This window comes from Tribolium castaneum, chromosome 6, assembly GCF_031307605.1.
Source record: "Tribolium castaneum strain GA2 chromosome 6, icTriCast1.1, whole genome shotgun sequence".
Lineage (NCBI taxonomy): Eukaryota > Metazoa > Arthropoda > Insecta > Coleoptera > Tenebrionidae > Tribolium > Tribolium castaneum.
The window spans coordinates 5437555-5461423 of record NC_087399.1 but is presented as its reverse complement, the minus strand read 5'-3'; the positions used below and the strand labels follow the sequence as shown (position 1 = coordinate 5461423).

The 23869-nt window shown below is 35.3% G+C and overlaps 1 protein-coding gene across 1 annotated transcript in view; it reads left to right on the top strand.

Moving 5' to 3' along the window:
* The window catches only part of LOC100142139 (uncharacterized), a 97140-nt gene that overhangs the window by 8718 nt on the left and 64553 nt on the right, over positions 1-23869 (top strand). The window contains exon 4 of the mRNA XM_015982754.2: positions 2960-3005. Coding sequence (XP_015838240.1) covers positions 2960-3005 — 46 coding nt within the window. The remainder of the gene's footprint in view (positions 1-2959; positions 3006-23869) is intronic.

Genomic DNA, 23869 nt, shown 5'->3' with positions numbered 1-23869 from the left:
TCCTCATTGTTACATGATAATCACACAGGCTTGGGGATTTCATAATTTACTTCAGCCACTTAGAAGCTCCATTCTGCCCCGGCGTCAAGATGAACGAACCCACTCCCTCCGAGACGTGGCATCATTGTTTCTACGTCTCTTCCATATAAGTACTCCCTTTTAAAGCGTCATGCCTACTCTAAATATCCAAAACTCGAGAAGTTTTCCTTCATTCTCTTAATACGGAATCCATTTTGCACAGTTCCTGAGAAAATATACCATTGTTGATTTAAGACTAATTGGAACTGGGTGACTTCTCGATGGGCTCGCTCTAATTGCTCCACAATCAGACGGCGAAAAAAGTCAAATGTCGAAACTGAAACGCCAGGAAACAAGAGGAAACAAATTTACTTTAAATTTAATTTACGGTATTTTAAATGTAAATTGTGTAATTCGTTTCTGAAAGAGATCGCATTTTATCACCAGCTAGGAGACTAAAATTAGCTTAAAAAGGATTTAATAATGCATTGGACTTGTTAAGATAAAGCAACTTTCAAAATACATTTTTTTATTCATCTAGTACCGAGTGTAGTAAAACATTAACATTTGTCAAATTAAAATTAAAATATTTGGTCTGGGGGCTTTAAAATTAAATATTTTGTAAGACTGCTGTGACGTCATTCAAGCCCAACTCAGATAAGCTCAACGTTCACCGCTGACCTACGGCGTCCGAATTGTTTTTTGTTAATTATCGTTAACAGACGAATGATTTGGAGGAAAACAGTGATTTACTTCGATATTGAAGTCTAAGGGCCGGTTTACAGAAAGTGGAATTAAGATTTAATTCCAAATTAAGTTAATTCGAATTAAGTTGCCACTTAAAATACATTGACAAATGTCAAGTTAATCGCGATTAAAATTTAATTGCAATTAAAATGTTCTGTAAACCGGCCCTTAATGTAGTGATGTGTGTTTGGAACAATGACTCAATACTGCGTATTTGGCAAAATAAAAAATGTTTTTTTTAGAATAAAGCTCTTATTTAAAAGATGCACCAAAATATAAAAAATATTTTTTTTTTTAATCAGAGGAGAAAAAGTTTTGGAAATAATAATAATAATAATAATAATAATAATAATAATAATAATAATAATAATAATAATAATAATAATAATAGTAATAAAAACAATAATAATAATACTACTTTTAATAATGAATTTCCTTCTAAATCTAAGCTTAGTTTTTTTAAGCAAAAATGAAGCTTATTTTGTGTTATATGAGCGTTTTCTCATTTCTATGCAAGAGATCAACTGTGATCTGTGTTTTTAGGCAATGTAAGCAATTTTATAGTTTTTAGGCAAGAAATTGTCTAAAATTAATCACTCATTTTAAAACTGGTATAAAAACATTTACTATACAAAAGTTATAATCGGTTTTTAATAATAATACTAATAGTGCTCAATTTAAGAAAATAATTTTGTAATGCCATATTGTTATGGTTTATCTGATTCATTACTTGTTTTAAAACCGGTATAATTATTATAATTTTCAGAAAAATGTTCTCTAATAACATTAGTGGCACAAGAATGAATCACATTTTTTTAGTTTTTTCTAGTATTCATCCAATATATAAATTGTTTGTAAGCTATATGCCGCCACACTTTGTTGTTAGTTACAACAAGTCTTATCGGCAAATCTGTTTTGTACGCACACGTTCACATGTATAAATAAACATAGTGGCGTTCGTCTGATGTAGTTGGGCTGGAGTGACGTCATCACGGCGCGCACTGAATTATTAAAAAAATTATATCTCACTCATTTTTAAAGATATTGAAAAAATTCTTGCGCCGTTTGACGCCCAAAAGTTCAGATTTTTGTTACAACTCATAATAAAAAATGACATTTTGAAAGTAGATCTCTCCTTTAAGTTTCTTTGCATGAGTGAGGCGAACTTGGCGGGGCTTCGCCACAATTTAAATCTTAATGCTTGAAAATCGTTAAAATCGATACAACTCTTCGTGTTCATGTCGATAATGAGCGGCTACACCCCTAGGCAAAGGTCAATAACTGCATCAAGTTTTTACAAGAGCGGCGCACGAACACCTATTGTCTTGAATTGAATTAAAGGCAATTTAAATATTAACACTTGCGCAATAATTTAAAATATTTTTTCTTTAAGTAAAATAAAAGTAGGTCGTCCGTCACACGATACAGGTAATTTACTGCTTAAAAATGCACGAGTCGGTCCTTTGTAACTGCTGAGCGCAATTACCGTTTCCTGCTGCACGGAATCCTGAAAATTGCATCGGACCTATACTGCGACACATCAATGCAGGAATCGTAGCGTTCTCTGCGCTAATTAATTATAAGCTTTGACGTTAATTAAAAATTTAGCAGATAATACCCGTCTCGATGCGCACAATAAGACGGATACGGTATGAACTTCTCTATTTGGCGGATTAGAATCAAGTTTGGCAGTTGAACTTTACCTAACTAACTTGTTGACTAAGTTCAAATTTGGGGTAAATTATCATCATTGAAAGGAAAATAGATTAGCTCTGTTAACAGGTCACAGTCAATTTTCGTGGGCCGATGAAACCGATCAAAAATGCAAGAAGTCGCAGTAATTAAAATAGCGGAATTTGCTTTGTGGCGATAAAACGCAGTGTTATGCAAACAATTTTGATTTCAATAAACGTGCCTTATTGAGCTTTCCGCTTAGTATGTATGTAATGTTGCTCCCTTTTGTCAGACCGACTTTCAAAGTCTGGAGCGATAAATTCCTTTTTGCCAGTGGTCCAAAGTTTCCAACTAACCGTTAAAGAAGTCGTTAACGGCTCTGCCACTATAGCGATTATTTTGCGATAATTTCGAAACTGGCATAAATTCTCGCCATAAACCAGAGCCCAGGAGTGGATCATGACAAAGCGCCTCGTCCTCTTCGTTATATATCGTACTAATGCCCCTCTTGTTGTTACAGTGGAAGCAGAGATGGGGCGTCATCACTAAACTGTCACCGGCTGCAGGTGAGTTTGCTTTTAATTATGTCCCGATGGCCGTTGTACGTCTTGTTGCAAACCAGCGAGATGTCGTTTATTATGCAAATGTTTGATCCTAAATTAACACTCCAATCCGTGTTGGTTTTGTCTTATGAAGTTTACCAACACTGCGGCTAGAAATTCCAATTGGGAATACGTCCGGTCACCCCTGACATTTATCAAAATAAAAACCAAATCTAATTTGATCCGCGCCAAATTGGGTTTCGCCAAACGTGAAGTTGAGGAAACACAATTACACCTTGGAAATTTTACAGTGTTAGTGAAAAGTTGGAGATTCTTAATTATGCCGAATTCGGCTGATTAACCGGGTTTCATCTGTGGAATTCGGTCTAAATCGGCCGTACCATAAAAGTACACAGCCGAGATTAATCACATCCATTCATTTTCAACGCACGAACGAAATTCGTCCCTTGGGCACTTTAAGGTGTGACAAGGACCGGCGTATGGCGTTTGTCCTGCGGTTAGAGGAGGAAGATGCCCGTGCGTGTGCGACAGTTTCACGAAACACCTGTTTTTCGATACACTACACTCAATGGTCGGTGATCACCCATAACTCATACGTGGGGTGTGTCGATAAGACCGCCGGGGCAATTCTTTTGATAAATTATTAGCGCACACAAGTGCCGGCGATGGCAAGGTGATCTTTCCGCCGGCTTAATATAGACTTGGAGGTTTAGCGGTTTAATATCCAAAGCTGGTGTAATCCGGCGAATAAATTCCAAAGCGTTGCCCACATTTACTCTAAAAATTCTAGCGACGGTGTCGTACATCCGAAAATGCACACGACTTAAAATTCATGGCAATATGCGAGCTTTATATCTTAGGGAGGTTTAAGGATATGTGACCCTCGAGTCAAGAGCTCGCGACTATTTTTATACGTTTGGCGAGTCTTGAGCTGAATTAGAGAGAGTAGCTTCTTTAGGTCATTAAAGGGACTATTCTGCCCGACACACTTTCCGCCGAACTTGGGGCATTTGCAGTTATTTATAGCGATTGGTGAAAATTGCCCGTAAAATCAACGACCTGGCTTGTTTTTTCTCACAAGTTTGGGCGCGAGGGAAAACTTCCATAAGCTGTTTCTTATTGGAAATTAATTTGTTGGGAATTGGGGCCAGAGCGTTGTTTTAAACTTCAAGTAATTAAACGCATGTGCTGTAAAGTGTGGTAGCCGTAAACAAACATTGGATTTTTTGCCGGCAAAGTGTGAGCTTTGCGCATTTGCCTGATTGTCGATGTAATGTATTCGGCAAACTTGGATGGAACCGGGGGATTATGCTTATTCGAGTCGGACGTGTGAAAAGTACCCTTCGAAAATTCGGAATTAAAATCCCCCCTGCGACGAATTTAACTTTACCGCCAGTAATTGAAAAAGTAACGGCAGGGCACACATATGGATTGCGTTACCAGATTCCATTATAAACTGCTGGAGTTATTCATTTTGATCCTGCAAGAATGTGCCGCGAGACGCTCCTTCGATAAATTCCTTGCAACAGTTGTGTGGTTTTTATTTGGAATTAGCCGCAGGAATCAGATACTTGCGCTGGTAAGGAGCTTATGACGGGATTCTGGACACATCATTTTCATAGCTAAGTCCCGAAATCCCCGGCTGGACAACCAACAAATGGTTTCACGTGTCTTAGCCGCGTCTGTCCCATTTTTTCACTATTTGGAATTGTAACGAACCGTTCGTGAAATACGAGCGCAATATTGGCGAGATTCATTGTTTATAATACTGGTGCAAGGCGTGATTGCGGGTTTGTTTAACGTGACATGTAGCAAAATCCCGGAGAATTCAATAAGACCTATGAAAAATACATGACTGGCTCGTTCCAAACTACAAAAGATTCACCGAGTCTTTTGCTTGGCTATCGAATATATTATTTGATAGATCAATACAGGTTCGAGTCGGCGAGATTGGAAAAAATTAGAGATTGTTAAAGTCGCAATTAAATCGATGTAGTTTTGCTTACTCGACCTTTTTGTCCGGTTCAGACAAATGATCTCGTTTTATATTTTCATTGCTGGATAATTTCATTTCGAGCGCTACGTCAGCAGTTCATGAGATCTCTATAACGATATTGTTACACTGAAATGTTCGATGGGTCCTGTCTTGTTTAGCCGAGCTTTCAGATTTTCGGGCTTACAGCTTTTTTATTTGAACTTAATTAAAAGCAGTCAATATTTTTCTCGTTATTTGCGCGATTGATGAGAGATTTTTAAATCTCATCCGGGATTTGCACAAACTCAAACGAATATTTTGCCAAATGCATTGAGAAATATCTGCTTTAGCGGATCAGCAAAAAATTTACCCATAAGCAAAGCAATACGATTCCGAAATCAGAATCCTAAATTGTATTTATCTGCTCTTCGTTATCAAATTAAAATTTAAAATGTTTCGCTTATTTTTAAGTTTTGACAACTAATAAAAGTCTGTCTCAGTTTTTGATATTCATTGTTACCTGTCTTGCTAGTTTACCGGAGGGGAGAAGTCTAGACGAGATATCAAACATTGTGAAAGGAAATTGAATTGGAGCTTATTTATTGTCTTGAAAAATTTTCAGCACTAAAGGGTCGGGTGAATAAGATCCAATAGCGCCAACTGTTAAAATATTATATAATTGCAAGTCGGCAAATTACCTCGAGAAAACATTTTCTTCCATTTTTTTCAATTTAATTCTCTAATTTTTCACCAGACTTCATCAAAAGATACCGGGCGTATAAGTTGATTCTACAATTTTAAAATTGTTTTACTTTTTTTTGTGACTTTCAGCACGTTTTTAACCGAAAATGGACATAATTTCTCCAAAAATTGTTAAATTAGTATATTTTCTAGTCAGAAATAATGGACGTGCGTAAATCCTACCGGATTCGCAGTGGCCATGATTTTTATTAACAATTTTTTTCGGTACTTTACTAAACAAACTCAGTTAACTAAAAATTTTTAAACATAAATTAAATATTTTCGTTTAATTTTTTTATAATTGAAGAAAATGTTATCTAAGAATTCAACGCCAAAGTTTGAAGTTATGTTTCACGTTTACGTTCATTTCTTTTTCTCTCAAAACAAAAGGTATTTTCCTTTATTAGGATGTGCTTTTACGTTTACAATTTGGCGCCTTTACGTACTTTTACCTTTTGCCGCATTATTTTCTTATTTTTGTCAATTTTATGCTCCGCTTTACGTTTATACGTCTATGTGTTCCTCGTTCTCTTATTTTTGTTTACGTGTTGTTTCACTTACCTTTTGTTACTTTTTTTCATAGAAAATTTTTTACACCTGATCCGGGTTCGAACACCCGACCTCCCCCGTCGTAAGTGGCGCTTATACCACTGAGCCACCAGGCCTTAGGTACTGACCGTCTTTTGCAGATATTTTAACACAAACTTTTTAAATAAATAAACATTACAAACTATATAATTGCAATAATTCACCTAAAACGCAAATACATTTAGTTCAAAAGTCGCCAAATTAGTTCGAGAAAACATTTTTTTCCACTTTTTTTCAATTTAATTCGTTAATTTTTCACCAGACTTTCTCAAAAGATACCAGGCGTATAAGTTGGTTCTACAATTTTAAAATTGTTTTACCTGTTTTTGTTACTTTCAGCACGTTTTTGACCGAAAATAGACATTATTTCTCAAAAAATCACCAAATTAACAATGTTTTTCGGAACTTCACTAAACAAACTCAGTTAACTAAAAATTTTTAGAGATAAATTAAATATTTTCGTTTAATTTTTTTATAATTTAAGAAGTAAGTCATCTAAAGATTCAACGCTAAAGTTTGAAGTTATGTTTCACCTTTACGTTCATCTCTTTTTCTCTCAAAACAAAAGGTATTTTCTCTTTATTAGGATGTGCTCTTACGTTTACAATTTGGCGCCTTTACGTACTTTTACCTTTTGCCGCATTATTTTCTTATTTTTGTCAATTTTATGCTCCGCTTTACGTTTATACGTCTATGTGTTCCTCATTCTCTTATTTTTGTTTACGTGTTGTTTCACTTACCTTTTCTTAATTTTTTTCATAGAAAAATTTTTACACCTGATCCGGGTTCGAACACCCGACCTCCCCCGTCGTAAGTGGCGCTTATACCACTGAGCCACCAGGCCCCAGGTACTAACCGTCTTTTGCAGATATTTTAACACAAACTTTTTAAATAAATCAACATTAAAAACTATATAATTGCAATAATTTACCTAAAACGCAAATACATTTAGTTCAAAAGTCGCCAAATTAGTTCGAGAAAACATTTTTTTCCACTTTTTTTCAATTTAATTCGTTAATTTTTCACTAGACTTCCTCAAAAGATACCAGGCGTATAAGCTGATTCTACAATTTTAAAATTGTTTTACCTGTTTTTGTTACTTTCAGCACGTTTTTGACCGAAAATAGACATCATTTCTCAAAAAATCACCAAATTAACAATGTTTTTCGGAACTTCACTAAACAAACTCAGTTAACTAAAAATTTTTAGAGATAAATTAAATATTTTCGTTTAATTTTTTTATAATTTAAGAAGTAAGTCATCTAAAGATTCAACGCTAAAGTTTGAAGTTATGTTTCACCTTTACGTTCATCTCTTTTTCTCTCAAAACAAAAGGTATTTTCTCTTTATTAGGATGTGCTCTTACGTTTACAATTTGGCGCCTTTACGTACTTTTACCTTTTGCCGCATTATTTTCTTATTTTTGTCAATTTTATGCTCCGCTTTACGTTTATACGTCTATGTGTTCCTCATTCTCTTATTTTTGTTTACGTGTTGTTTCACTTACCTTTTCTTAATTTTTTTCATAGAAAAATTTTTACACCTGATCCGGGTTCGAACACCCGACCTCCCCCGTCGTAAGTGGCGCTTATACCACTGAGCCACCAGGCCCCAGGTACTAACCGTCTTTTGCAGATATTTTAACACAAACTTTTTAAATAAATCAACATTAAAAACTATATAATTGCAATAATTTACCTAAAACGCAAATACATTTAGTTCAAAAGTCGCCAAATTAGTTCGAGAAAACATTTTTTTCCACTTTTTTTCAATTTAATTCGTTAATTTTTCACTAGACTTCCTCAAAAGATACCAGGCGTATAAGCTGATTCTACAATTTTAAAATTGTTTTACCTGTTTTTGTTACTTTCAGCACGTTTTTGACCGAAAATAGACATCATTTCTCAAAAAATCACCAAATTAACAATGTTTTTCGGAACTTCACTAAACAAACTCAGTTAACTAAAAATTTTTAGAAATAAATTAAATATTTTCGTTTAATTTTTTTGTAATTTAAGAAGTAAGTCATCTAAGGATTCAACGCTAAAGTTTGAAGTTATGTTTCACCTTTACGTTCATCTCTTTTTCTCTCAAAACAAAAGGTATTTTCTCTTTATTAGGATGTGCTCTTACGTTTACAATTTGGCGCCTTTACGTACTTTTACCTTTTGCCGCATTATTTTCTTATTTTTGTCAATTTTATGCTCCGCTTTACGTTTATACGTCTATGTGTTCCTCATTCTTTTATTTTTGTTTACGTGTTGTTTCACTTACCTTTTCTTAATTTTTTTCATAGGAAAATTTTTACACTTGATCCGGGTTCGAACACCCGACCTCCCCCGTCGTAAGTGGCGCTTATACCACTGAGCCACCAGGCCCCAGGTACTAACCGTCTTTTGCAGATATTTTAACACAAACTTTTTAAATAAATCAACATTAAAAACTATATAATTGCAATAATTTACCTAAAACGCAAATACATTTAGTTCAAAAGTCGCCAAATTAGTTCGAGAAAACATTTTTTTCCACTTTTTTTCAATTTAATTCGTTAATTTTTCACTAGACTTCCTCAAAAGATACCAGGCGTATAAGCTGATTCTACAATTTTAAAATTGTTTTACCTGTTTTTGTTACTTTCAGCACGTTTTTGACCGAAAATAGACATCATTTCTCAAAAAATCACCAAATTAACAATGTTTTTCGGAACTTCACTAAACAAACTCAGTTAACTAAAAATTTTTAGAAATAAATTAAATATTTTCGTTTAATTTTTTTGTAATTTAAGAAGTAAGTCATCTAAGGATTCAACGCTAAAGTTTGAAGTTATGTTTCACCTTTACGTTCATCTCTTTTTCTCTCAAAACAAAAGGTATTTTCTCTTTATTAGGATGTGCTCTTACGTTTACAATTTGGCACCTTTACGTACTTTTACCTTTTGCCGCACTATTTTTTATTTTTGTCAATTTTATGCTCCGCTTTACGTTTATACGTCTATGTGTTCTCTCAATCTCTTATTTTTGTTTACGTGTTGTTTTACTTACCTTTTCTCTACTTTTTTTTCATAGAAAAATTGTTACACCTGATCCGGGTTCGAACCCCCGACTTCCCCCGTCGTAAGTGGCGCTTATACCACTGGGCCACCGGGCCCCAAGTACTGACCGTCTTTCGCAGATATCTTAACACAAACTTTTTAAATAAATAAACGTTACAAACTATATAATTGCAGTTTCTTTGCTTTTTCACAAAAAATCTAAACTCCTCTTGATCGTTCTCTTTTGTTATTGTAGCTCACTAAAATTATTTTTCTTAAGAAAGACAAAAGTTTTGACAATTTTCCTCTCGAGTCAACCGATCGAATTAAATAAAGGGCCTAATGTTGCATTTGCTGGGTGTGTATTTTTCAACGCTTGTCTTCATTACCGTTGTGTGATTGTTTGTTTGTCAGCCGTGTAAAACCGTGAAAAAGCCTTTGAACAATCACACTCGTAAGGTATGTAATTATCCATTCAGTGTTTGGCTCGACAAAAAGCGAGCTAATCGGCAAATACCGTTACATTATGGGAAATCCGCTGCTCCAGTAAACAGCCCCAGGCACTCGTTTTTTCACCATTTTCCAATCAAATCTGGGCCAGAATTCATCCGATTCAAAATCATCGGACCAGTCTTTGATTTCAATATACTCACCAGTAGGAGTTTTGTTTGACTAAAAGCGATGCGTTCGCGATCTATCTGTGCCGTTGCTAAATTGAAAATGCTAGTAATACGCCTAGGGCGTGCAGCAATAACTTCTTAAACACAATGACAATATCAGAGGGCGCAGAGCATCCCGCTGTTATCGCGCATATGCTCCACTTCCGATTGCATCAAACTCTTCGACAAACGCAATAACAACACATAGTGTCTATGGCTTTACGAAAGAAAGCAAATCGACTTGCGATGTCTCCACCTTCTCCCTCGACGTTTCTCGAAGATTGTTTTTACGACTCGGGCTATTCGCTGATATGTGTTTTCAGGCGGAGGGGCCTCTCTAACAACAAAATGGGAATTTTATATATGAACTCGGTGTTATAGAGATGACGCGTCTGGAAAAATATGGACTGCTGTAATAAGTCGCGAGATAAAACCGACCACAACATCGATTTTTCTCCAAGCTCATTTCGGCCACTGTTTTAAAACTATTTATTCGGTGCGAGTCGTGTAAGACGCTCGAAAATTAGAACGATAAGATCGTGGGATGGTGGAAAGCTGGGGAACACAGCCAGCCACCCCATTGAAAATGAGAAAAAGGGAATGCATCGGATCTTATAAATATTTATTCGCGAGTTATCTCGGGAGGTAATAATTTTAACCCAAAATATTCCCGCAAGGCAACAATACCTCTTAGTTTTTTCTGTCATTTCGGGGCTATTTAAATAATTTAGTGGCAACTATGCGTGTAGCGGGCCCTTCTACTGAATTTAGATTTAGGACGTCTCAGATGAAAAAAAACGAAAGTCCCTTCAGGGTTTGACATCTGGGTCATCATTCTGAAAGATATAACTTGATTATTACGAACGGCGTCGCCAGGTGCTGATTCTGACTATTTCCTTTCCGTTCATATTTTATTTCGAGTTCTATGACGTGACGGGGATTTGGAAATACACACGACACAATAACGGGGATGTTGGGTTTTGATTGAACGTTAAATGCGTGCATCATGTGGAATATTTTATGTCTTTCGGAAGAGACGAGAGCCCGCTGTCGTATGCAACGATGGGTGGAATATAAGGGACGATTATTAAAACAAACGATGCAATTTTCGCCAGAGACACAATTACTATGCGGACATAAATCGCTGCTGAATACAGCGAAGCATAAATTTAATTATGAAAGAATACGAAGCCAAATTTCCCCGCCGATCGATCAGACGAGACGAGAAAAATATTTGTCGTGATAAAATATCGACAAACATTTACTACTAATTTATAGCATCAACTATCAATAAATTCTCCTCAGTATCGTGTCGATTCCGACATCGAAAGGAGTGTCAATATTTGAAGAGGACAAACTGCCTCTTGTGCGGTCAATATGACCGATGGTTTTCCAAAACATGGTCACGATCCACCACTTCTAAATAACTTATTCTATTTACGAATTCACCACACCATACAGTGTTGCACAAATTCGCTCTCATATCTGTAAACACGGCTTTATTACGCGACTTTTGGATAAAAATGTACAAGTAATGGAGACACAATCGTAAACAGTGGCTTGTAGCACACTCACAGGAACTTGCAACATAAAGAAACTGCATCAAAACAAATTTGAGCAAACAAGGGAACACTTTAAAATTCCACTATGCAATGATAAAATTTTTATGGCCGTAGTGCAATCCAGCAGCTTTTGCGCAAAAATCCTGATCAAAAACGCAATCAAAAAGGAAGTTTTTAAATTGAATAGGTATTTTTTATATTACACAGTGTTAAATTTTTAACTGGAATAAAATTTATAACTTGGACATCTGCAATTTTTGTGAAATTCTCAGAAACAGGTCGATTTTTGTTTCTTCATAGCAATCATTTGGTACATATGGTTTTTGTTTACCTGCTGTCAAAACTGCACAGCCACCTCTAACTTTTTTTTCAAATGTAACGATAAAGCAGTGTGAAATTATTGACTAAAATAAAATTTATAAGCGATTTTTGTAAAAAATCCTAAAACAGGTTGATTTTTGTTTTTTTCTTGCGCATCATTTGATTCATGCGGCTTTTGTTTATCTGTTTGCAAAATTGCACAGCCACCTTTAACTTTTTTTTTTCAAATGTAATAACGGCATGTTAGAGTTGGCTGTGCACTTCTGACAGCAGATAAACAAAAACAATATGCACCAACTAGTGAGCAAAAAAAAATAAAAATTGACCTGTTTCGGGAATTTTCTCCAAAATCGCCTAAACCAAAATTATGAATTATTTTCTGTTAAGGTGATCTTGGGCTTAACGTTGAACAGTGGCGGTTGTAACCGCTGCGGCACCGCCAAGTGTTTATCTGGTAATAGAGCTCCCTAATGTGTGATATAAGTGTGGGCTGTCCAGAGATGGCCAAAGCGACAGCGTCATTTGGAATTGCAAATTGAAACATCGCTAACTTAATCCCCAACTAAACCTTATCGCGACATGTCACCCTTGTATAATATTTAATGCAGACTGACAGCAACATAATACCGCCGCAGGCTGCAGCCGGCAGAGTTGCCAACATCTTTTTAAACTGCAGATATCAGCGTGGTTGTTCGCTCTTGTTTTCCTTATCTCGGTTTTCCTGCTTTATGCGGGCGGACGCATCGATTCGACGTCGAAAAAACCCATCCGACAAATATTTTGATGTATTTTCAGCATAACGATGACAAGTCGATGATGAATCGCGAAATAATAACGCACATTCGCTCGATGTGTGTTTTTTCCTTGTCAGTGTCGCTTCAGATAGAATCTATTTTGTGTAGAGGATTAAAGAAGCAACGTTAAAGGGAAAAGTCGTAAAAACCGATCGGATGCACTAACCAAGTGTAAAAAAGATTTTAGAGTGAAGTTTATAAAAAGTGCTACTTCGTCGATTTCCCACGAGGTCTTAAACGGCTCGTCTGTCTAGAATACGAACAGACAACGAGATATCCAATTTTTTCGCTGAGCTCCTGGATTAACACCTTTACGAAGAATTTCGAAGATATTGCCCAGCGCTCATTGTTACTTCCTGGTGGCTGGAAGCCCGGCTCTACTCCCATAATTTCAGGAAACAAAGAGCAACAAAACACTGATGCTTGTTTAATCAAAGAGCATTTACTAATACAAGACATCACAGATGATACATTACCAGCGTGCGTGCCTACAAATAAACACAGCAATTTTCAGTAATTCCACACATTTGCCTGCCTACCTGTCTCTTGATTTATTTAGATGATTATACGGTTTTCGGCTTGCTCAAGCATTCACCGACTCTGGATAGAAACGCCGAGTACGCCAACTTTACGACATGTAATTTGATTCTCGATAGACAATCGATTTCAACAAGAGATTTTTCTTCCTAGACCTCAATAGGATGACAAATGCCATTTTGTCTCGACCTTCGGTTGTTTCCCACACTTTAAATACGCATAAAAATGATGATTTTATTGTAAGCGTGTGCATGAAAAAATGAAAATTTTGCTTTAATTGAATTTTTCCTTTTTTTTCTGAAGAGCTTCAGTTTAGATGATAAAAATACGAGATGATTGTTAAAGTTTCGTCTAATCTACATCACCAAGCCTCCAAAAATATATTGTACTTAAGCAATTTTTTGAATTCTTTTATTTTACAAGTGTTTTAATATTTTCAAAATGTTACTCTCATTTTTTTTTATTAAAACGTCAAATGTTTCGTCAAATAATGACATCGCACGTGATGACGTTATTGCGTTCGTTAATTTGTCCATTAAAGCATCAAAATGGAGGTAAATTATAAAAATAATTATTATTTTATCAACCTCATGTGTTTGTAAATAAGTTGCAAAATAAAATGTTTTCTTCGTCTGTTTTTGCATTCATTTATTTTTCTATGGCCTCTATCTGTTTTAGGAAAAACTGTCAATTTTCGAAATTATTTTTCTCATTTATTAACTGGTGAATTTTTTTACCATTAAATTCCTTACTGTATTTCATTATATCACATAATTTTTCTATTTAGATTTGGGTCCAGTTTCAATTCAAAAACTACAAATTCTATTTTTTCTCAAGGTCTGAAAAAAAATGTATATTCGTTTTAACAATTTGACAACTTTTCTGGAATTAAGAAATACTAATAAATGCTAAAATATCTTCTATTTCTACTTTACATCAGTTTTCGAAAAAATATGCTGATTTTTTGAAAGTTTTTACAGTATTATTTTACATGTACCTGAGTATTTATTTACTTGTCTTTTTGATTTTTATTTTATTTACTTCGAAAAATTTGAGGAAAAAGGACTTAAAACATTATTAAACGTAAGCTTATCACAACCAATAAGTTGAAATTTCTGTAGTTAGCGACATTTTTATTTATTTTTTTTGCACAAGACAACATTTATACAGCGTTTTTTTTTTCAGATATAGAAATAATTTAGTAGACATTTTTTCAGCAACTTAATATAATGAAAATGTAGAAAAATTAAATAATTTAGGCTTTTGAACTCTTAAAATTTGTATACAGAATTTAAAGGTAGGTTATTAAAAATACACCACGTGCACGAGGGTTTCAGTTTTCTTAGCATGATTGCAATCTGTGTTGCTAATTCTGGCCCACACTCGCGCCAGGATGTCCCAGCCACGTTCCGAGCGGCAGCAGCCGTTAAAAATTTCTCATGTTTAAAGTTACAAGTCTCTCGAGAGCAATGATTCCGCAGCTTGAGGCCAAAAAGTGCAACATCACGACATGCACGGCACTTTTATTTATCAGTTGCCACTAGTCTCCCATACACAAATAATAAATTCGGTTCGCAGTCCGTTAAGTAATCCATAACACGCTATTAGCCGCAGACAATAGAGCAGGCGTCCCGCTATAGCCGAACAATACACGCCCGATTAGGTATCCGTGGCAGACGCACGCTTAGCCCGTCGTGATTTATACCCGACGCCCCTAATTAAAACCAGATATGAAATAGTGACGTCGTGCTGAAACGTCTTCCGGTCCGATGCCGCTTCCGGTCCGAACATTTTTCCTCCATTAACCCTTCTCTTCTGAATTTAATAAAAAACGGACACGACACGCAAAGTGATTTTTTGTTTCGGTGGGTGCTGAGGAGTGCTCGGCCGAAACGTGCGTTTATCTACGCTCGGACCGGTGGAGGAATCTATCCATTCTGGGTGACAGATTCATTCATTCTCGTGGGCACACGCTATCTTCGGACACGTGCCGACGCCTAATTCGCACTATCGACGCGGACCCGCTTTAAAAAGCAAATATTTCAACACCAACACGACACATTATGAGAGCTCCACCTGAAAACAAACACAAATCAAAATATTTTTCTCTCCAAAAGCAATACATTTTTACGTGATCTCCCCGAATCTACAGAGGGTTATCATCGCGGAAATTATTTATCGATTTGTTTATTTTCAAAAACAATTTAAGTTGTACAGCAAATTTCTCACGTTTTGGGATTAGCACAAGCACTCACCTCTAGTGAAAAGTTTTTGGAAACATCAATTGTGTTTGTGAGCACCTGACCTTTACTCCACTTGGTTTCTGTCCCAGAATTTCAGTGCTTGGGTAACTAACCGAGATTTTAAAATTTGGGTTAAATTCCTAGCTTTTTGCCAACACCGAGCGTTAGGATTTTAATTAGTTAATTTATTGATGATTTTTGTTTTGTATCTTAAAATGCAACAGACCACGAGAGCACGCACTCATGTTTTGTATAAAATAATTCTAACGTATAAAATGACACTGAGCATGAGTGTGACTAAGCCTGAAAAAAAAGTTAGTACCCGACAGATTTCCTTCGGTAAAGATTTTAAACTTGGTTAAATAGCCAAGCTCTGAAATACGAGAACCAGGAAACAAATTGATAACTGAAATATTTTTGGTTTAACCTTGAAATACTGGGCGTAACCCTGATATAAGTTGTAACCCATTACATTTCCTTCGGTAAAAACTGTAACCTTGGGCACTGAAATACGCCAACCCTGGAAATAAATTGGTAACCGGAATAATTTTAATTTAACTATCAACTGAAATACCGGGCGTAACCCTGAAAAAAGTTGATAACCCGATACATTTCATTCGATAAAGATTTTAACCTAGCGTAAGTCATAACCAAGCACTGAAATACACCTAATAAGTAATAAATTGGTAACCAGAATATTTTTAGTTTAATCATCAGGCTTAACCCTGAAAAAAAGTTGGTAACTTGACACAATTCTTTCCGTAAAAATTGTAATTTTGGGTAAATCATAGCTCATAACTAAGCACTGAAATGCGCCAAACCTGGAAATAAATTGGTAACCGGAATAATTTTAGTTTAACCATCAACTGAAATACCGGGCGTAACCCTGAAAATAAGTTGATAACCCGATACATTTTATTCGGTAAAGATTTTAACCTAGGGTAAGTCATAACCAAGCACTGAAATACGCCTAATAAAAAATAAATTGGTAAACAGAATATTTTTAGTTTAACCATCAGGCTTAACCCTGAAAAAAGTTGGTAACTTGACACAATTCTTTCCGTAAAAATTGTAATTTTGAATAAATTATAACTCATAACTAAGCACTGAAATGCGCCAAACCTAGAAATAAATTGGTAACCGGAATAATATTAGTTTAACCATCAACTGAAATACCGGGCGTAACCTTGAAAAAAAGTTGATAACCCGATACATTTTATTCGGTAAAGATTTTAACCTAGGGTAAGTCATAACCAAGCACTGAAATACGCCTAATAAGAAATAAGTTGGTAACCAGAATATTTTTAGTTTAACCATCAGGCTTAACCTTGAAAAAAGTTGGTAACCACACAATTTTTTTCGTAAAAATTGTAACTTTGGGTAAATCATAACGCATAACTAAGCATTGAAATGCGCCAACTTGTAAATTGTTAACCAGCACATTTTTGGTTTAACCATCAACTGAAATACCTGGGCGTAAGCAAAACATGTCTCAACACGATTAATTAATTCCAATTACCTCCAGATTAAATATAAGCTTGTTATTGTAACCAATAAACTATTTTGCAATGGCGCTTCAGGCACTTCCATGAACCGTCAGATAAATGCAGTAATAACGGTAAGTAAACCGATTGAACGTGTTTGCGCAGATAATTGGATGTACATGTACAAGTAAAAATCAGTGAAATAAATAATCGCGCCGTTTACACCGTGTTGTCGGTTGTAAGCGATTATTTTCAGATAGAACCGCAATGTTAATAAGTGTAAGTGTGGAACAATACACGGTTTAACGAAATGCGTTAATTGCCGCCAAACACGCGAACCAGATATTAAGATGCTCGTTAAGATTAGGGTTCGGGTGGAGGGTTCGTCAAATATCCGCCCAAAATTCGGAAAAAGTCAGAGCCGTTAAAAAGTAAAACTAATTGGTCGCGACATAAATAGCGATTTCCTCCACATCCACCCTTGCAGTGCAGTTAATGATTAGGTGGAGGATAAGGCGTGAGGGATATGACGTGCAATATTTCTGAAACCCACTTGGAGATCTCGGAGCAATATTTACACATCGCGCGAGTGTAAAATTTTTCGTGCTTTGTTTTCGGTGCTCTGATCTTGCGGAAACGGAAAAATAATTGGGTTTTCAGCCCCGGGCTATTAATTCTTACCCTCTGCCGCAAGAAACGTTCAGTTGACGCGATGAAAGACAGATTAACTAAAAGAATAACTGCCATAAATTGCGCTAGGTCTAAATAGTGGGGCTTAATCAGGAACGGGTCCGGTAATGTTAGGTCAGTGGTTTCTGGGGAGATTAGCAATATTTCAAAGTAGCTCTTTGTATAATTATAAAGCAGAGTGCAGCCCGACACCGCCTTTTTGATCTTAGCAGTAACCCTCGCTAGCCGAAGAGCGTGCACTGCATTCGTAATGTTGCTTGCAACGAACGTTCCGGCTGCAAAGGACCGACCTGTGACATGGTATTTAGCCACAAATTGCGTTCCCTAATGAAGAGGGCTAATGGTTATTATATGTCAGTGATTTCGGCAGGAAGCTTCTGCCAGACTTGAATGAAATCAAAATCGATGCACGAATGCGACTGTGTTTCTGCTCGAAAAGTGGGAAACTTATTGCCTGGAATAACTTATAGTGCACGACCCGCCCACATACTTCTATGTGCTAAAAATGGCCCAATTTCGATAGAGGCGGGCTAGGAAAAACATCACACAAAACATGTAATTTAAACAAATTTGCCCGGCGCATCCACCATTTTTACCATTTAAAATGTGACTTCACCAATTAGTTTTCCCACCTTGTTTTTTACTTTTTTTTTGCAAAATAGTTAAAAATAAGTGTAAAGACTTTACCCCAACTCAGCTACAACGACAACAACCCAAATATAACATTGCAACTTAAAATAATTAATTTTCGTGTAATAAATGCATTGATATTAAAAGTTTTACAAGCATGACATTATTATACTTGTTTGCAAAATTCTAGTTATAAAACAATGTGGAGACAAGGTGCATTGTTATTACATTTTCCGATTTCCGCTGAACTAGATATGGCCATTATGCCATCACGGGCGAGTTTATTAAAGACAATATAGGGCTGATTAATATTTAACAACCAGCGAAGAATTCCCATCCGTTTGATAAAAGCCGGCTCTCTTTTATTCCAAACGTAAGTAATTTTTCCTGTTCTGAAATTCTGTAACGGGGCGCTTTCTTTTCCTTTTCTCCCTGGCGCAACTTTCGAAACAAAAGACCCTTTGGTAACGAGGCGTCGTCTGCCTGTCCTTCGACCAGTCAGCCGTCGCTAATGGCTCAAAGCGGCTTGATGTGGCATCTGTCCATTGTCTCATAACTCGACCGCATAACTGGACACTTAAGCACTTACGGACCGAAAACGTCCACTAATGAGAATAACAGAATCTCGGAAAAGCTTTATTGCAACAAGCTTTCTTGTGCTACCAGGATGCAATCAAAAAATCGATTAGCAGGATTTTGATGAGAGCGAGTTTAATAACCGCGACTAAAGTTTATATTTAGTGAAAATGGTCGAAAAGTTGCCTCAATAGGGGTTAAAAGCGCCGTTTTATTTAGGGACTTGTGTTCACAATGGTCCTATTATGTGAGTAGGAGTTTTTAAAAAGTTTGCGAGGCTTGATTGTTAGGAAATGTGGGATATTTAAGTGCTTAATTACACTTTTATAGTCGCTTTCCGCCGTTAATTCTTTGAGAGCAGCCAGAACTCGCGCATTTTTATTATAGTGATGAAGTAATGAAAACTGAGGCAAAATACGGCCAGACTCATCATTTCAAAGCGCGCGGTGACAATGAAATCCTCGACCGTATAGGAAAATCATTTTCATCTTCTAAAAGCTCCCGGATTATCTTTGAGGCATCTACTTAAAAACTTGAAATGCATCAGCCGCTTCTGGCTGTGAAGGGATAGTTAAAATTACGTCGGCTGCATATCTTGCAACTCCTCCACTCTTATCACGTAAGGCCGTAAAAGCGCATCCCGAAAAATTTCCATGACAAAAAGCGCATTCGAGATAATAAGGAACGCCGCTGAAAGTAACTAGAAATATGACTTTATTACCGCATGAATAATACAGCGGGATGTAAGACGCTCGTTACGTGAAAATCTCACAGAGCAGTTCGTGATGAATCGCAATCGTTTTTAGCTGAATGCTACCTCGGAATTTGCCACAAAAATCACAAGAGAAAAATTAGTTGAGCCATTCCGCAATTTCCGTTTTGACTAGTTCCTTATTACTTTGGATAAATGGGAAAGTTGAGTGAGACTCACAAACAACGCAAACTACTCGCTCTAAATCAAAACACAGTTGTTATTTCAGTTTGCATTAAAATATATTGAAACGCTAATAATTTATAATGTGCAAATAACTAACTAGAATCGTTCAATTTTAAATAAACCGAAGGTACATTATTTACCATATGTTCCCAAATAAAAACAGAATAATTGTTTATTACTACATTAAAAATATTTGCTGGAAATAAATTAAGCGATAAATTTATTAAATGCTCCAATCAAATGTAATTAAATGGAAACGCTACAATCTCTATATGAGTTACAACAATTTTTTTTGCTCTTTACAATTTGTTAACTAAAAATAAACGTGTAAATTTAAACAAACTATTAAAAATGCAAGTTCTGTAATAGTTTTACGTTTGTCCCGGCGCATCCACCAAAACTGAAAAATTATACTTTAAATTTTGGCTTGTTCTAAAAGTTTATATAACTTTTATTACGAGTGTTTAAGTGAAAATACTAATACAAAATTGTGTCTCTGGGTAATGTTTGCTTATAATTGTGTTTAGATGTAGTTTATGCCCGGCGCCTCCACCATAATAATAGTTAAAACTTTTTGTGGAGTTACAAATTGCAATGAAAATTTTGCTTTGAGTGCTGTTTGTCGATAATTGTGTGTATCAGTTACAACACATTTCTTTGTTCTATACAATTTGTTAACTGAAAATAAATGTGAAAATTTGAACAATTTATTATAAAAATGCTTGCTCAGTAATAGTTTTACGTTTGTCCCGGCGCATCCACCAAAACTGAAAAATTATACTTCAAATTTTGGCTTGTTCTAAGAGCTTATTTAACTTTTATTACGAGTGTTTAAGTAAAAATACGAATACAAATTGTGTCTCTGGGTAATGTTTGCTTATAGTTGTGTTTAGATGTAGTTTATGCCAGGCGCCTCCACCATAATAATAGTTAAAATTTTTTGTGGAGGTACAAATAACAATTAAAATTTTGCTTTGAGTGTTTGTCGATAATTGTGTGTATCAGTTACAACACATTTCTTTGTTCTATACAATTTGTTAACTGAAAATAAATGTGAAAATTTGAACAATTTATTATAAAAATGCTTGCTCAGTAATAGTTTTACGTTTGTCCCGGCGCAGCCACCAAAACTGAAAAATTATACTTTAAATTTTTGCTTGTTCTAAAGGCTTATCTAACTTTCATTACGAGTGTTTAAGTGAAAATACTAATACAAATTGTGTCTCTGGGTAATGTTTGCTTATAGTTGTGTTTAGATGTAGTTTATGTCCGGCGCCTCCACTATAATAATAATTAAAACTTTTTGTGGAGGTACAAATTGCAATGAAAATTTTGCTTTGAGTGCTGTTTGTCGATAATTGGGTGTATCAGTTACAACACATTTCTTTGTTTTATACAATTTGTTAACTAAAAATAAATGTGTAAATTTAAACAATTTGTTATAAAAATGCATGTTCAGTAATAGTTTTATGTTTGTCCCGGCGCATCCATCAAAACTGAAAAATTATACTTCAAATTTTGGCTTGTTCTAAGAGCTTATTTAACTTTTATTACGAGTGTTTAAGTAAAAATACGAATACAAATTGTGTCTCTGGGTAATGTTTGCTTATAGTTGTGTTTAGATGTAGTTTATGCCCGGCGCCTCCACCATAATAATAGTTAAAACTTTTTGTGGAGGTACAAATAACAATTAAAATTTTGCTTTGAGTGTTTGTCGATAATTGTGTGTATCAGTTACAACACATTTCTTTGTTCTATACAATTTGTTAACTGAAAATAAATGTGAAAATTTGAACAATTTATTATAAAAATGCTTGCTCAGTAATAGTTTTACGTTTGTCCCGGTGCATCCACCAAAACTGAAAAATTATACTTTAAATTTTGGCTTGTTCTAAAAGCTTATCTAACTTTTATTACGAGTGTTTAAGTGAAAATACTAATACAAATTGTGTCTCTGGGTAATGTTTGCTTATAGTTGTGTTTAGATGTAGTTTATGTCCGGCGCCTCCACTATAATAATAGTTAAAACTTTTTGTGGAGGTACAAATAACAATTAAAATTTTGCTTTGAGTGTTTGTCGATAATTGTGTGTATCAGTTACAACACATTTCTTTGTTCTATACAATTTGTTAACTGAAAATAAATGTAAAAATTTGAACAATTTATTATAAAAATGCTTGCTCAGTAATAGTTTTACGTTTCTCCCGGCGCATCCACCACAACTGAAAAATTATACTTTAAATTTGGTCTTGTTCTAAAAGCTTATTTAACTTGTATTACGAGTGTTTAAGTAAAAATACTAATACAAAATTGTGTCTCTGGGTAATGTTTGCTTATAGTTGTGTTTAGATGTAGTTTATGCCCGGCGCCTCCACCATAATAATAGTTAAAACTTTTTGTGGAGGTACAAGTTGCAATAAAAATTTTGCTTTGCGTGCTATTTGTTGATAATTGTGTGTATCAGTTACAACAAATTTCTTTGTTCTATACATTTTATTAACTGAAAATAAATGTGTAAATTTAAACAACTTGTTATAAAAATGCATGCGCAGTAATAGTTTTACGTTTGTCCCGGCGCATCCACCAAAACTAGAAAATTATACTTTAAGTTTTGGCTTGTTCAAAAGCTTATTTAATTCCTACTTTGAGTGTTTATGTTAAAATACTAATACAAATTGTGTCTCTGGGTAATGTTTGCTTATAATTGTGTTTAGATTTACTTTATGCTCGGCGCCTCCACCATAATAATAGTTAAAAATTTTTGTGGAGGTTCAAATTGCAATAAAAATTTTGCTTTGAGTGCTATTTGTCGATAATTGTGTGTATCAGTTACAACAAATTTCTTTGTTCTATACATTTTATTAACTGAAAATAAATGTGTAAATTTAAACAACTTACTATAAAAATGCATGCTCAGTAATAGTTTTACGTTTGTCGCAGCACATCCACCAAAACTGTGAAAATATACCTTAAATTTTAGGTTTCCTTAAAAAGTTATTTAAATTCTATTTTGCGTGTTGGATAAAAATTTTAATACAAATTGCGTCTTTGGATAATGTTTTCATATAATTGTGTTTAGACTTGGTTTATGCCCGGCGGCTCCACCATAATAATAATTAAAACTTTGTGTACAATTTCAATAAAAATTTTGCTTTTGGGTGCTGTTTGATAATAATCTTTACAATTTGTTAACTAAAAATTAATGTATAAATTTTAAAACTTATAAAAATGTAAAGTTTTACGTTTGTCTCGGCGCATTCACCAAAACTGGAAAAATATACCTTAAATTTTAGCTTGTCCTACAAACTTATTTAAATTTTATTTTGAACGTTAAGTAAAAATTTTAATACAAATGGCGTTTTTAAGTAATGTTTGCTTATAATTTTGTTTAGATGGTTTATGCCAGCGCCTGCACCATAATGTAAATTTTTTTGTACAAATTTGAATAAAAATTTTGCTTTTGGTGCTGTTTGCCGATAATTGTGTCGCGATCGCGTTTATGAATTTGGAATTGAATAGGGGCACCTATTTAACCATCGCAAAATCTGAATAAACGCTGAGTCTTATGCAGAGATTTGGAGGGCTTTTATCTGGATTGTTAACGGTGGTGCTGAGTTGGTGTGACGCGACCATCTCACGCCTGACAGCTCAATTTCCTCGTCGTCAATAGACGCACACCACTTTCGTGGCAATGAAAAGAGATACGCACCTGCTGAAATTTTCAGCAAAACAGTTGAAACGCTGAACTCTGAACCGGCTCATCCCTTATTTGATGCGGTTGTCGCTTTCAGAATCTCGGCGTGTATTTAAGTGTATCGTTCTCATAGTGGCGGGTTATGTTAATGTCAGTGTAATGAAATTCTTGTAAATCTGCGAACTTGCTGCGGAAGACAAACGATGACAAATGAGAGCCGTAATTACCGACCGCGCGCTTCCATGCTAATGGGATACGGATATAGGGGAGGTGAGGGTGGAGACTTAAAGAGATGTGGATTTGCGGCCATTGTTACTCTTAACTACTTGCGCAAATATGTACACAGACGCAGATGTCGCTTTCGAACTCAATAAAAAGCCAAGAAGGGCTTGCCTCCTCGATTGC